Source organism: Lampetra planeri, chromosome 18 (assembly GCF_965212315.1).
Source record: "Lampetra planeri chromosome 18, kcLamPlan1.2.h2, whole genome shotgun sequence".
Classification (NCBI taxonomy): Eukaryota; Metazoa; Chordata; class Hyperoartia; order Petromyzontiformes; family Petromyzontidae; genus Lampetra; species Lampetra planeri.
In genome coordinates this window covers 1,270,564-1,285,947 of record NC_136124.1, presented here as the reverse complement: position 1 = coordinate 1,285,947, position 15,384 = coordinate 1,270,564, and the positions used below count along the sequence as shown (strand labels likewise).

Sequence of the window (15,384 nt, the reverse complement as noted above, 5' to 3'; positions counted from 1 at the left end):
CTGCCTCTAGAACGCACAGAGCTCCTGCCTCTAGAACGTACAGAGCTCCTGCCTCTAGAACGCACAGAGCTCCTACCTCTGTCTGTCCACCACAGTTGCCGCTGCTGTCCACCAGCCGGCGCTATTACACTACATATGTAACAAATCAAATAAACTCAAACTCAATCCGCAATCTCACAACATCTCTTGTCTAAATCTCACCTGTCATTTCCCTAGTCGTTTATCTCTTCTGTACGTATTAATATGTATTTTGAACTTCTATTGCACCATACATAGCCAACCATGTTAATCAGCGGTGTGGGGGACGGACAACAAACTAAACACAAAAAGCAGTTCTAACGAAATTAGTTTTCAATCTAGATTTAGAAGTGCATAACTTCAGGGGCTTCCTAATATCGGAAGGAAGAGCTTCCAGACGATCGCAGAAGCGCATCCGAAAGCGAGTGCGACCCTGTAATGTATTCTGCCATCACAAATTGAAAGGATAGGGGGGCCACACAAAAAATGACTTCCGTGTCAGGACCCCCCAGTGGTCATGGCACCACCAATGGACCTCACTCGCACGGCCGTGCGTCTTCCGGAGCGCAGTGCGCTCATTGCAGAATTTCCCACCAGATGGTAGCACAGAGCTGCCGGGCAAATCTGTCCATTCGCGGGTTAATGCAGCTGCCAATTGTGTTCAAAACACACAAGCCAAGAAAAATCTGCTGGAGGAGTTATTGCCATTATTAGTGCCCCCCCTGCCGCAAGGACCCCCTCGGAGGTTTATTGGAGTAGCACGTCACGCTGTGCTAATAATAAAAGTGGTATGTCAACAAAACACAATGGGCGCCCTGCAGGGGCTTCGGAATGATGAAGGAAATCTGTTGCCGCTTTTCACACAAACGACATCGCCGCTTTCCAGCGGCGTTGACAATTACCGCTTGCAGTGATGGTCACAGACTGCTCCGGTTGGATCATTAAGTGCTCGTTGTCCAATTTGCGGAAATTTGGATTAATTGCCCTCTTTGGTTCCTTCCTAGTAAGCGGGCGAGGCATCTTGATGCTGTTCTTGTGTTGCCAACTAAAGCCGAGGGTACAAATACGCCCCCGGATGAAACGGTCGTGCCGATGGTAATTATGGTGACCTATTTATGAAAGTGACGATGATGGGCAGTGACTTTATTATGATAATGGTTTGCACTTTTGGTTCATCATTCAGAGCTTCAGATGCATAATTGAAGAAATCTAAAAAAGGGTTTTCCTGAAGGAAAATCCCTTCAAGTGATGATTTTATGCACACACTATGGGCACATTTCCCCACACCCTTCTGAAGAGAAATGTTAATTCTGTTAAACGAGTCATGAAGTAATATTTTAAATAACATACCAAAGTATGAAATGCCAATTAGTTTTGCATTACGTCTTGAAATATTAACTCACAAATTTTTTTACTTTTTTCCACCTGTTGAAACGATGGTCAAATTGTTTATTTAACCCCTCCCACTTCCGCTCCACCAGGCAAGTGTCAATGGACGCACCACAGTTAGTCAATCGGCAGGTTGCAAAGAGTGGGCCAAAGCGTGGGGGTAATCCCACCACTTCCACGACGTGTGGCCAGCATGCGTCAGGGTAAAACCCTCTCGGGGGGCTCTCTCGTGGGCTACCTGTAGTAGTGGAGGCCTTTTCACCAACAGGCGTGCGAGCAAGCAATTGCAGGGCTGCGCCTGCACCTCGTATTGTGTGCGTGCGTGTGCGCGCTGCAGTGTGGATTGCAAGGAGCCATTCGTGGACTCGGAATTGAGCCGCTCCTTGACCGAAATGCGCAAAAAGCAGCAGGAGGATCTGGTGCTGCTGAGGCAGGAGCACTACGCCCAGGAGCTGCGCAAGCGGGGGCAACACAACGCACAGGTGGGCACGGGCAGCAGGTCGAGGAGTGAGCGCGGTGGCACAGGATGACAGAGGCTCTGCATTCAGCAGCCGATGGACATCTCCACGTTGCGCCTGATGACGTCACTTGCAATCGCATTCGATGTATATGCGTGTACGTGGAACCTTTTTCGCGCTGTACGTAGCCAACTGTACCAATCGGAGGGGCTATATACTTGTTTGTTGACATGTTAGCAAAATAGCACACTCTGTATCTGTTTAATGTTTGTGTAACTTTAATGTAATCACACTATGATCAGTTTAGAAATAATCTGATGAGCCAACGTATGCTGCAAGGAACTTATTGTTTCACATTGATTTATGTTTTTGGAATATTTTTCTATTTCTCATGTGTGACTGAGTTGCGTTTGCTCCAATTCCTATTCTCTTCATTAGCTGTGCCTTGTTTTATTGGTTAATTTTCAGTAATTTTGGTGACCCAGGGTCTCTCTTGCAAATGACACTCATCCTGGTCTCCTGAGTTCTCACCCGGTTAAATACAATTTAAAGGTGAAACTTGAAACACATTAAGTAGGCATGTGATGTGAATGCATCGGGGAATGGATGCAAGTTTGATTCTCACGCTCACGGCTTAATTGCAGCCTGGTTTTGTTTATCTGGCTTGGCCACCAGCAAAATATGTCAAGACCCACCACGGCACACCCAGTAAACCTCTTGTTATAGTTTTGCCTGCCGGTCATGTGCCTGTTGCAGTCTACCAGCGACTGATAACATATTCAGGGAAAAAATTATCCCTGCCGACACTCACGATGATGCACACATCAAATTGCGCGTTTATGAATCCGTTAATGACAATGTATGCAATGCACTTGCAAGCGATGAACAAGGTTTTTTGGTATGACGTAAACAACACAAAAGTAAAACCACAATAAGCAACATTCAATTCCATTCTCGCATACGTCGATACGTTTGGGCGCTAAATGCCAATGTCGAGGTCTGCTGGCCATGAGAGGGCTTCGGGAGAGAGTTCCGTGCGGTTTTGCTGTTCCTCGTCCTCCGTTGAAGCAGCTCGGACGGCAATGGCTTACTGCGTGTGGTCGATGTTTGGGTTGCAGGGCCACAATCGCACTGCCACGGCTTGTCATTGATTTTTCCATTTACGAAGGAGACGTGTGCATTGCCTGTTGATGTTTTGGCAATATTAATGGTAGTTGGCATAGGGCACCCTCATCATTATGTTCAGTATAGCTAAGGAATTACATGACTGTCTCTGTGAATTCCAAATAACTTGGTGGAATTGGTATGGGCCTTACATTCACTGTCACGTATTTTACAAAGCGAAATTTAACCTCTGTGGAACCCACGTAAACACCTGGAAAGGGAATTGCTAAAGCAGGATACTTAGAGACATCAAGGGCTACAACACCAACTTGTTTCATGAAGACGGGAACACTGCCTCTCTACGATTGAAACACATCTCCGATTATATATATATATTTCCTCTTTAGGCCAGTGTTGTGGATGAATGTGTTGAATGTTGTGCTGTAATGTATGTGTGCACCACTGCCAACCCGGCCTCCTTTCCTACAGATTTATGGCAGCATATTAAAGATGTAATTTTAGATTTGTTATCCGCACTGCCAACCCAGTATCAGCTGCTTTGTTTAACCTGCTCCATGAAATGCTGAGGACGCATTTTGCTGTTGCCCACAATTTAAATTTATATCCGGTGCGTGTTTTTGTTCATTTTTTTTTGCTAACCTCATTTTTCCCCCTCTCTCTGTAGATGTATGAGAAGCTGCTGGAGCTGGCTCAGGAGAGCTACGCGAGCCTACAGAAGAAGCTGAAGGACGTGTGCGAGAAGTGAGCACGGCCGGAGAATCGTTCGCGCTGCGTAACCCGAGTGCCACCATAGCACACTTGTCTCAATAATGTCCCTCGCTGTGCACAACCACATGTTGCACAACGATAGATTACATCTCTTTCACCAATGCATCTTCCGAGAATTAACCGGTGCACGTTGCCGCAGCTATTTATTTTGTTATTATTGAATACAATTTTAAGGTCAGTACGTGCACACGGTATGCACTTCTCTTTGCACCAATAGGTGCATGCTTGCAGTCGCACTGCGAGGCAGAAATATAAACTTATGGATGAGAGAACATATGCAGCTGCAGAGGCATGAGTTCGACTGTTAAGAAAAGGAAGGGGGCTTGGGGAATGACACGGAGGAGGGAAGCACACCCTAGAGGCCGTCCTCCTTGGAGATGGAGCTTTGAATCCAGCCCGTGTGGACGTGCAAGATGGCTTGTTGCATTGCAGGGCCACAAGAGATGGGGGCAGCTTGGAGAGGCCTTCATCTGTCAGTGAATCGATCATGACGGTGTTGATGATTCATGCGCACAGAGTGTTCACAGTTCCTTTCGCAAGAACCAGAAGAGTAATCTCGAGATGGTATCCCTTTTGTAACCTACCGCACATCTGCAAAGAATGAAGTGATCAAGCGGGCAGTAACCTATGCCCTGTCCTGGCCTGTGTGACGATTAGGGTTGCAGTGTGCACATTTACAGACGAGCCATTGTCAAGTGAGATCATCGGTTAGTTACCTTCTCAAATCGCAGCCAGCGAGAGACCCAGCAGATGAAATGCAATCCGTTAAAGCACTAGCAAAGAGGCAAGTGATAGCGTTCTATCTGTCGGAAAGAGAAACGCAACCAGGCAGAAGAAACATTACCACACAAGCCAGTGAAAGTCTTCCGTTCAGCCATGAAATGAAACGTAACGGAACAATCGGCAGGGCAGGACAACAATATAACATTGTACCTCTTTTTCACGGGGAGTGCATAGACATTTTAATTTTCTTCTGCTTACAGATGCATGATAAAACTAATAAATAGTTGACCGTTCATGCTGTGTAGGTTGTCGTGGTTGTGCTGTGAAGCGCTCTGGTATTTTTGGTTGTGCTGCTCGTTGTTTGGCGTGATGTCCGACGTTTTGCGACGCCCGCTCTGGAGCTCATTCATATCGAACTGAAGAAGCTCCCAGCGGCACGTGGGGCAAAACGTTGGGCATTATGCCGAACAAGACCCGAAAACACATCGGAGAGCAAACGTATATCCCCTAAATATATAAATAGAAAGAGTTGAGGATTTCTTAATACTGCTTGCGTGAAGAATAGCAAAGCTTTAAGATGAAATGTTTTCATTTCAGATATCAGAGAAAGTGCATTCTCTTGTATTGTGTACACCGAAGTCTGGGATTTACTGCATTAAGTAATGTTTTTTTACAGGATCAGAAATTAATTTTCCTGCTTCAGCTGCAAAAAATGTAGCATTCAGGAGCCTCCTTTTCCATTTTGTGCTTATTCCTGCAAAATTCCATCTATTTGGCATTCCTTCTTTTAAACGCGTCCCGTGGGGATTTATTGAGAGGGCGCGGAGCTCCGAAATGTCTATCGGGGGATTCATTAAACTCCACTTTATTTTGAAAAATGACCCGGTTCGGGTTTTCTAGAGAACCCGCGCCAGGTGTGGCCAACGCAGGTTATTCTAATGATGGATCGCCCTCCGCACATTTCACATTAAACTCCGTGGCTACTTACCTGACGTGGCTGCGATGAAAAACTTGAAGCGACTCATTTTTCTACGTAAGGAGCAATTCAATCCCCCACCCACCCACCCACGCTGCCCCCCCCTCGCTCCCTCCCCCGCAACCCACCACCCTGCGGGTCACTGCTGTGGCATGCACGTGCTCCTTGTCACCTCCCGTCAGGATGACGTCAGTGTAGAGAGCAAGCCCCATGCTCTTGCCAGATGCAGTCGCTCAGCTCGTCTTACGCCAATGAAAGCAAAGCGTGGTTTATCACCGTACAGGAATGTTAATCAGTGTTTGCGCTGAAATGTTGTCATCATGGCCCCCCCACCTCCCCAACCTCCTTGTACAACATATATTCGTAATTGTCATTCATTAGACGATCATCAACATTATTCAACGTAAGCGTTATTATTACCGTCTTCCAAAATAATTGGCCAGCCTGGAAGAGTCGGCCTCTACACCCTCTGGAGGGTGTCTCTTGACTGAGCTCCTTCTAGTGGCGGCCCTTCCACCAGCAGTGGCGTTTGCAGGCAATTGCAGCGCCGTACCTTTACCTACCGTCTACCGACCACCTAAAGTGGCACACTTGGCCAGAAATTCATCGCTTACAACTCCACACCACTCACTGGCGCGCGTGGTCAAGTCGCGGCAGATCGTCGTTTTTTTTTCCGTCATCGTCATTGATGTTGTCGCCCGTGCCCTCTGCGTCGCAGGGAGGAGAAGGACACGAGGAAGCAGATGGACACGGTTCGGCAGGAGCAGCTGGAGAACGCCTCCAAGGACGTGAAGGACAAGAAGGAGCTGGAGAGGTAGACTCGGGGGCATGTGACGACTGTGGGGCGCCTCGACGGCAAGGAGCCCCCCCCCCTCGCCACGGCTCGCTGGGCTGGCACCTCTCCCGTGCAGGTTTAGAACACGCACGGTAGAGGGCAGCACGCATTGCCAGGCAGGTTGGACAAGTCTCACGGCCCTGCGGGGACTATTCCTGCGTTGGTGAATGCTTCTTGTGATGTTTGCTAACAAAAAAAAATGCATAAGGCAAAGGATTGGCAATTATCAGATGCTTAATTGCCTAAGCAATTTAAAGCCCCTGAGATCACATCTCATAATCAATCATTCCAATTGCCCTGCTGCAGTCTGGTCAAGGGGACCCCCAATGGCAGCTCTCCCTGTGTGGCGAAGGTGTACGTTAGCACGGGCGTGCAAATGGCATAAGCCAGGCGATGTAGTTCAACAAAATTGCCAAGATGTGAATTTAGTTTGAAGTGTCTCCATACTCAAATGAGCTTCTGTGGGTGCTCATCATATTGTTTATCCTGATCCTTTAGAAGAAATTCTATATTGGTATGGCAGCGGCGAGTGTACAAGTGGACTGCTTTCATCACGAAATTGATGCACAATTGACGATAAACTTTTTTGATAAAAAAATATATACTCAGCAGGTCCGTCAAATAACATTGTGGCCATAATGGGGAAAAAGTATATATATATAACAAGCGATGTTTAGGGCAGTGGCACTTCCTCATAGCATATAAATCAGAAGAGCCATTACCTGAAATATCACCTGTTATATATGTTTCATTTGGGACGCCACGGTGGCGAGATGTTAACTACCTCGTCTGGTATACAGGAGGTCGTGTGTTCGATCCCGACCGTGACGCTTGTATATTTGGAGTTTGCGTGTTCTCCCTGTGGTCGTGTGGAATTTTGTTTGGGACCTCGACGTGATAAGCCATTTCCTTGAGCCATCATCTGTGGTCAGGTCGCTTCTGAAAAAGAGCTCAGTGGGTCTTACCTGGTAAAATTTAAATAGTTAAGTTTTGTTTGTGGTTTTAAGACATTGCTATTGACAAATGTGTGGGGTTTTTTTGTTAATTGCCGATGCAGCATTACCAAATTATTTGTTAATTTTTTATAAATATTATTTTGATATGCTTGTTTTCTTTTTAGATCAGTGCTATTAACAAATGTGATTCACAGATATATTTTCTGCACATGTACACATTAATTAAACTCTGTAAATGGAGAATGGCAATAGGCTTTAGAACAGGTACTCGAATAAAATACTTCAAAATATACTCTTTACACAAAGTTAAAAAACTTTTATTTTAATTTCTCACCATCAAAAGTTACAAGTGCGTGTGTATGTTTATTACGGTGGAGTCCACATTACACACTTGGAATGTATAATTGCATTGACTGACTCTTCGTGAGTTAACACCGATCGCTGGACAGTGGCAAATTCCTGGTGCTGTTCATATTCCCAGGTTTGCACAATAATGTCCTTTCTTTACAGGCAAAAGAACCAGATCAACACCATGCACATACAGGACACAGTTGTCAAGGTTAAAACAGTAAGTGAGCATTTCCATTGCATGTAAAGGTTTTGTGTTAGTGAACGCTTGGAGGCTCCAAACTCACATACCAGCAGATGTCCCATGCTTCTGGTGAAATATGTTTCCTATTGCAGTGGTGGCTGACCTGGATTGTAAATAGAAATGCAAACAAAAACAGACCTTTTTATTTAACTTCAGAATTATAATGACAGAAGACAGACACAAGTTGAACTATATCATAGGGCCCCGTCGAATAAAAAACACACGGAAGGGAACGAAAGAAGATCATAATTGCGCGGTGGGGAGAGTGGTGGCGCAGTGATTAGCGCTCTGTGCTTAGGAAGCTGGCGAACCTGAGTTTCATTACTTGTCACGACTAACATTCAGTGGCTAATACATTCCTAAGTGGTCCCCATCCACTACCCTGCACTGACAGTGATTTTAAGTTCGACACAACAACAACTCCCATGACCGACACAATGTGGAGAGAGGGCCTTCATTCGACAGCGGCTTGACAAAGGGCTGTAAATTATCATGATTTTATCACAGCAGATGAGAAGTCCACTTCTTGGTCCCCAATGTAGCCAGACGGAGCAACTTTAATTGCACGCCCGCTATGTCCGCGTTGGACCAAAATATATATTTTTTTGTATTGCCTGAAACCTTTCCTGGAAAATTAAATGGAATGCTCCAGTAATTGTCATTATCCCTCGTGTCGTGAAGTGATGGAGAGTTCCATATATTTTCTTACACTTTTTGAAGCTTAAGTGTTTGGGTTCTTGAGCATTAATCGCTGTGACTGTGTTCATGCCTTTAGTTGCAGGATTCTCAAGAAAAGCGAAAGGAAAGGATTGCAAAAACGTACGAACAACTCCTGAAGCAGATAAAGGACGAGGAGCAGATGGTATTTGGCCTCTCACGTTCCTCGTGATTCTGCTCTTTCCATTGAATGTCTCTTGCATTGCTCGTGAAGCCTTTAAAATACACTTCTCTTATTTATTTCCTTCAATTTATCATTAAACGAACGGCTTGTGTTGTCACTCACCTTCTCATTGAGCGAATGACAAGAAGCGCATTTTTTACTTTTGCATTTCGAGATGTACTTTTGATTGCTCGCTGGTGCTGTGTTGCCTTGAGCGGCGAGATGTTAACTAACTCGCTTGGTATGCAGGAGGTCGTGGGTTCGATCCTGATCCTGATGCCTGTGTATTTGGAGATGACATCTCCAAATACACAGGCATCAACATGCGTACAACTCCTCGTCAACATATTTTGCAGGGTCACAATTTCAAGCAGAATGCCATCTCTAAGTGTTATGTAGCCAGGCGTGATAGTTGAGTATCATTTCTTAACGCGATGCAGCACTTTGCCGGCATGGTTGATGTATCATGCAGATCTCAGCCATGTCCTGTTGAACTAGGAGATGCCCAGTTAGTGGTTAGACAGTAAGAGGATTGATAACTTATCCCATCCTGATTTCTGAGCGGTTTCCCCCCTCGTGTATGAGAGGTTTTTCTTCTTCCAGATACTCTCATTTCCTCCCACATTGACAGTCGTTAAGGAGATTGGCGAAACATCCCAAAGCCAAAGGCCCTTTTGAAAATGAGTTTCGAGACTCAGAGCAAGGCTTTCCTGGCTAAATAAGGAACAATATTGTTATAGATAACATGAATAACAACCTCCCCATGATGTCCACCTCCCTTTGCTTCATTTCCCCAGCAACTCAAGTCCTTGCAGATAAAGTATGACGAGAAGTTGAAGCGGCTGCCGACGGAGATCAAGGACTACGTGGAGGGTGGCATGAAGGGGCAGCTCCCCCAGGAGCCGGAGTACTTCTTCCGCACAAACTCACGCAGCTCCCTCGAGTTTGGCTTCTCGGTGTCGGTCGACTGCGACGACGACTCGGTGGTCACGCAGCTCTGAGTTGGCCTGCGGCGGATCTTGGCGGACCGCCCCCTGGGTGGCTCTCGACGCGTGCCCCGTTCGCCAACGTGGCACCGAATGTTCGCCCAAAGAAAAAGAAAAAAGCGATCGCTGGTCTAGTTACGTACTCAACAGGACTTGAGGAAATAACCGCTATTTATGTACAAATTACTACTTATTAGGCACAGTGTCCTTAGGAATGAGGAAAATGTTTTAATTTGGAGTTTGTTGCCAATGTCTTTTGAGTGGGGAAATTAACTTTTCTTGATTTATTTTTTCAAAAGAAGATTATAAATATTGTTGGTACTGCAAGTAGCTCGTTTTGCTCGAGTCTTTTAACGTCTGGTCTCAGCCAGGAAGCCGTGCGTGATCGCGCTTGTGGAAATGTTTTGGCTAAAATTGGACGAGCGCTGGTGAAACACTCGTGTCGCGCAGCGCCGAGTCACCGTGACAGGTCTGTGTGCGTTGTTGGGCTTTTCCTGCTGGTGTTTGACGCAATGGGTCAGCTGCACGTTATCTGTGTTGTTGTGCGATGCTAGGTCCGCGTCCTAGGTGAGCGCACTAAATGAGTGGCGTTAAACGTTTGGAATAACACCGTTCGTCATTGTGCATACTCGATAATTGCCGACTTATTTTTTCAAATTTTGGGGGTTTTTTTGTCTCCCTGGTACTGACATCCTCCTGAGGTTATTGCTGGCCTAAATAGGGATGGGAACGGGTCAAAAGAATGATTTTTGTGGGCATGTATTTAGAGGACTGGAACATGTCCATTATCCAGAGGTGAAAAAATTAATGTGGTAAATGCTTATCAGCTTGTGTGCGTGTGGGACTGTGTGAAGGAGTGGATTACGTGATCTCACTCTCTTGGGGAAATTCACTCATGTCTAAAGGGTGAGACAGGACAGGATGGTACTAAAAGTGCTGCACCTTGATATACAACCGGTATCAACACTTGCTGTGGCTTACACTTTACTCAGCAAATAGGCAGTACATCATGACATGTGCAGGCATTATCCTTTATTTACTCAGATGAGGATTGCTTTTTTCTTTCATAGGAATGTAATTTACGGAACAGGGAAAAGGCACATTATTTAACTCGTTCAGTCAATTCAAGTGCCCGGTTATACTGCTTTCCATCGCAGCCTTATCTTCCTATCACGGCTGCCTACATCAAATGGCGATTACTCACTTTGCTTCTCTCGATGTCACCCATGGTTATTTCTTCCCGAACCCGTCTGCTAAGCCCACCATCTCTTACCCAATGTGCTGCTGGGAGCCATCTGTTCTAGCAGCAGTCACAGCTTCCCCCACAGTTTTATTTGATCCGTCCGCAGTCACGAGGCGCCTACTGTGAGATGCGGTCAATCATGGTCAAGTTTAAACAACTGCTTCTTTAATACCCGCTAAATGTATTGCCCCAGTGCCACGCAATGGCAAATCACCGTATAATTGATCTAACGCTCCACATTGGAACGTGTGCCTCCCACACTTCCCCTTCAGCCATAGACGGCAGTGTTCTCTTTCTGCCCACCAGGCGCACATGCACTGACACATGTTGTTAACCTGCCAGACAGTTCTGTTAACTGCTATTATTTAAATTATCAACGTTCACCTCTATGTTCATATTCATCATTAGAGTCCTGGGGGTTTTGGGGTCCTTCGGTCACCTTGTAAGACTCCGCCACGGTGTAATGATTCGCCAGCGAGACTCGGAATCCAGAGGTTGCCTGTCTGCTCTCCCTGTGCGACAACTAATGTAATGGGCACGTTTCTTAGTCTGCCCACCACAGACTTAGAAATAGATTCAACACATAGTAATAGGTTTTTACCCTTTCAACTGGTACAAAAACTGACACCTAAAAACCTATTACTATATTTTGCCACTGGTAAAGGAGGTCTCATAGAGTAGATTCAACACATTTAGTCGACTGACAGGTCGCGTGCGCCGGGGAAGGGTTTGGCAACTTCCTCGTCTTCCAAGACGCCAGCGTGGAAGAGTAGGCCAAAGTCCCGTCCGGAAGGGCACTTTGAAGATTCCTGTGGTGGAGACCCCCCCCCCCCCCTCTTCCACGAGCAACGAATTGCAGAACTCCTCCTTGCCTTTAGTCACCTGTAAAGCTTTGGCGCCGCAGTTGTGTTTTAATTCTGTGGCATCGCGCGTGAAACTAGTGAAGAGTGAAGGGATTGGCCGCTAGCTGAACAAGCCGTCCGTGTGTCGCGGCCTCAAACCCTTCACGAACTTCTCCAAGGACACAGGGTGCCCGTCTGGCAAACCCTTTACATGTTCAACACATTATTGCAGTTTGTCTATATTACACAATTTAAGGCATTTACAATAAAAAAGGATTAGGTAGTTGAACTAAAACATGTTTACGATCATCTTTAAGAGTTCAGATAGGGAAATATGCCGTTTAATGTTTTAATGATTTTGTTTATGATACTCAGAGGCAATTTGACCTGTTATATTTGATATAAATATACATTTACAGAGGTACATAATCAAAGAGAAATAACTCTTTCCCCCTTGATTTCAGAATTGTGAAGAGATTAATGCTGGTCAGGGTTTAGCACGTCATTTAACATGGTACTGAAGTGGTCTTAAAAAATGGCATTGTCTTACATTGAGAGCAAATGCATCTCAATTACAATAGAAATATTCCAAAGAAACCTTTTTACCCATTATATCATTTTGCATTGCACATTGTGAACAGATTGTAATCATTATTAGTTGGGTTTTCTGTTTATATTAAATCAGCGTTGCAATTTTTGGTTTTTAAGTTGTCATAGCCTTTTTTTTACAATTGTTGTTGCAAAAATACTGCCAAGATTTGTTGAAATAATCAGTCATGTTTCTTTTAAAATCAGCCACAAACACATTGTGCATATCAGACGAGTGGAGTTCACATGAAGGCCTCGCAATACACAGCACAACCATTGCCGTTTTAGTCGTAGCTACGTTTTTAACTACAGCGAAGGAATCTGGGCACAGAACGTTCAATCATGGTTTCCGTGGTTACATAATAAACTTAGGGGATGGTGGGAGTGGTAGAAGGGGGAATATTAAAACCCATGCATGCTCAAGGTGATGTGACGATGATCTGTTATGAAATTACTGTCCCCGTTAAGGTCAAACGCTTGTCTGATATTCACAATGAGCTGTTTTCTTTTTTTAAAGCAAAATTTATTTACCCTGTCCTACAAAAAGCATTGCTTTAACAAATTGCCTCCATCGGGCCATATAAAAAAAACAAAGTTACGGTGCTGATAGTAACGTTCAAAGTATTGCGCAAGATGTGGTTGCATCAACAGCTGAGGCAATGGTGGCACCCCGATCGTGGCAATGCACAATGTGATAGGCACGTCGAGGTGCCGCGTGGAGTCTTGCCCTATCCCCAAATGAAACAATAATTTTGCGTGTCGCGGATTTATCAGTAGATCCACAAGAGAGTCGATACCGACCGTATGGGCAGTCTAACAAATTAAAATGCCACAGCTGCTCGAAATCCGCCTGCGGTTCGCCAGGTCTCGCTGCGTGTCGAGCGACCATTCTCCCGAGCTTGCGCCACCTCTACTGTGGGCATCTTGAGCCGGTGGAGATCCCTGCACCCCTGACGATGCCCGCAGTAGTGCGCGGTGAAAGCTCAAGAGGAGAGATCCTCAACAGGCTGGGGAAATAAAACACTCTACCGTGTTTGTCACTTTCTTGAAGAAACGTCCTCAAGCTAATGTGGAGCGCAAGCTCAAATGAAACATACGGTGTCTTACTGTAGATGTACGTACTTATGGTGATCATATAATGTCGACTTGGCTCACGAGCCAGAGGTTTCACGTTTCCTGCTTATAAACAGGGCATATAAATGTGTCTTAAACGTGGGGTGTTTCCTGCCTGGTGGTGGCTGGGTTGCTCTTGTGGTGTAATGTGCGTGTGTGTGTGAGTCGGGACCTTCTTTCCCACGCTGCCTCAACTCCGGCTTGACAAACTGCCGCGGGCATGTGCAGAATGTCATGTTGAGCAATAGCACTATCAACGGAGCACTGGACACACTATTGGAAGTGCATGAGTTCACATCTCAGAGTCAGGGGTTGACTCACCCTCGTCATCTGTTCGTGGTCAATAAAATGAGTAACACTCTGGGAAGTCTGCAGTCGTCCTACGGCGAAATTGGGTAACCACCGTATGAATGTGAAACTTCTGTCGCTGTATCAGGGTCACCGTTGAAGATTACACTTTTTTGGAGGCGCATTTTCCGATAAACCCATTGGAATAAATAAATAATACTTGAACAGTGGTTGTGCACAATTGGTTCCGATGATGCCAAATGTTCAAACGTTTGATATGTACCAAATTTGGCCAACTTCATTGAGTTATTGATATTCGGGGGTTGATCACGCGTCATGAAATCCACCTCTGTTACAGAATTTATCTTCATGAAGAGAATAATCGGACCTTCTCTGCACTTGAAAACCTCCTTCTAGCAGAGGTGTTGACATTTATTTCCACACCCTGACGTCTCAGGATTTTTAATATCCTGATCACAGCAGCCCGAGCAGAGAAATCCTGACTTGGGAATTTGTTAGCTGAAACCTGCCGACTCTTCTCCGGAAGCCTTGGATCTTGACGTTAACAATCACACACTGTAAGCCTCGCTGCCCACTGAGTCAGGACAACTTTGGCCACCGATGCGTTAGTGGCAAGCTTGTCCCATTTGTTTGCCAACGGTAAATATCGATGCTGCGCTTTACTCGGTAGCTTGGCTCTCGTGGGTGGCTAAACACATGCACGCGTGTCATGAGGCACCAAAGACAGCAAATTATACTTTTGGCTATTTGTGTTAAATTCAGAATTCTGAATTTTAGTTATAATGCTTGCACTAAGGTGTTAGGTTTTTTTTCTCTTTCTCAAAATCTGTGTAAAAAAAAATCACTCCTTGGGAAATTAAAACATATAAAATAGCATAATATTTTCTTTTGATTTATGCAGAGATTGAACCCCTCCCACCCCATTCGCAAGTCAAATTGCCAAAGTTGCTGTCAATCGAAGTAACTCAATTGTTGCGTGTGCATCTTGACAGTAGAAGATATGGTGGCTATTGCGTGCAAGTCTATCCTTGCGTTGTTACATCAGTGTTTAAGCTTTACCTGTGGGTACGAATCGTGTGCACTGTGCTCGTGTGTGGGGTTTTGTGGGCATATTGTAGATATAAGCGAGAGTTGTGTTTCTATTTGTAGCCACTTGGGTGGTCCAGGCGTACAGGTGTAGAAATATCTTTGTAGGGAATTTTAAGGTGTAAATGGTGTTCTTTTCATTTTGAAAGCTTTATTTAATATATTGTACCTTTTGCGTTGTCGTAACGGGTTTTATAGATCTATGCAACATGTATGTCACATTGTTCTGATCTCGTGGAATCAAATAAAAAAAAATTGTTCGACAGCATAATTGCGTATTTAAATGTAGATATATCTATTTCAGGGAGACGGGCTGGTTCGTTTATGACATTTGCCGAGATACCATTATCTGAATGTTTATACATTTTTTTCCCTGTATTTAAAAAAAAAAGTTGTGGGTGTTGTGTTACTTTCCAGAGCATCTTATCATTCAGAGAATACGATTGTGGATTTTTTGGACCACGGTGGCGAGATGTTACCTATCTTACCTGGTATAC

At 45.1% G+C, this 15,384-nt stretch overlaps 1 protein-coding gene across 4 annotated transcripts in view; it reads left to right on the top strand.

Annotated features, from left to right (window-relative positions):
* The window catches only part of LOC144723456 (1-phosphatidylinositol 4,5-bisphosphate phosphodiesterase beta-1-like), a 144,598-nt gene extending 132,105 nt beyond the window's left edge, over positions 1-12,493 (top strand). For all 4 annotated transcript variants that reach the window (XM_078602229.1, XM_078602228.1, XM_078602227.1 and 1 more), the window contains 6 exons: positions 1,745-1,889; positions 3,655-3,731; positions 6,176-6,271; positions 7,759-7,816; positions 8,616-8,702; positions 9,518-12,493. In XM_078602229.1, coding sequence (XP_078458355.1) covers positions 1,745-1,889; positions 3,655-3,731; positions 6,176-6,271; positions 7,759-7,816; positions 8,616-8,702; positions 9,518-9,721 — 667 coding nt within the window. In that variant the 3' untranslated portion in view covers positions 9,722-12,493. The remainder of the gene's footprint in view (positions 1-1,744; positions 1,890-3,654; positions 3,732-6,175; positions 6,272-7,758; positions 7,817-8,615; positions 8,703-9,517) is intronic.
* The last annotated feature ends 2,891 nt before the right edge of the window (positions 12,494-15,384 follow it).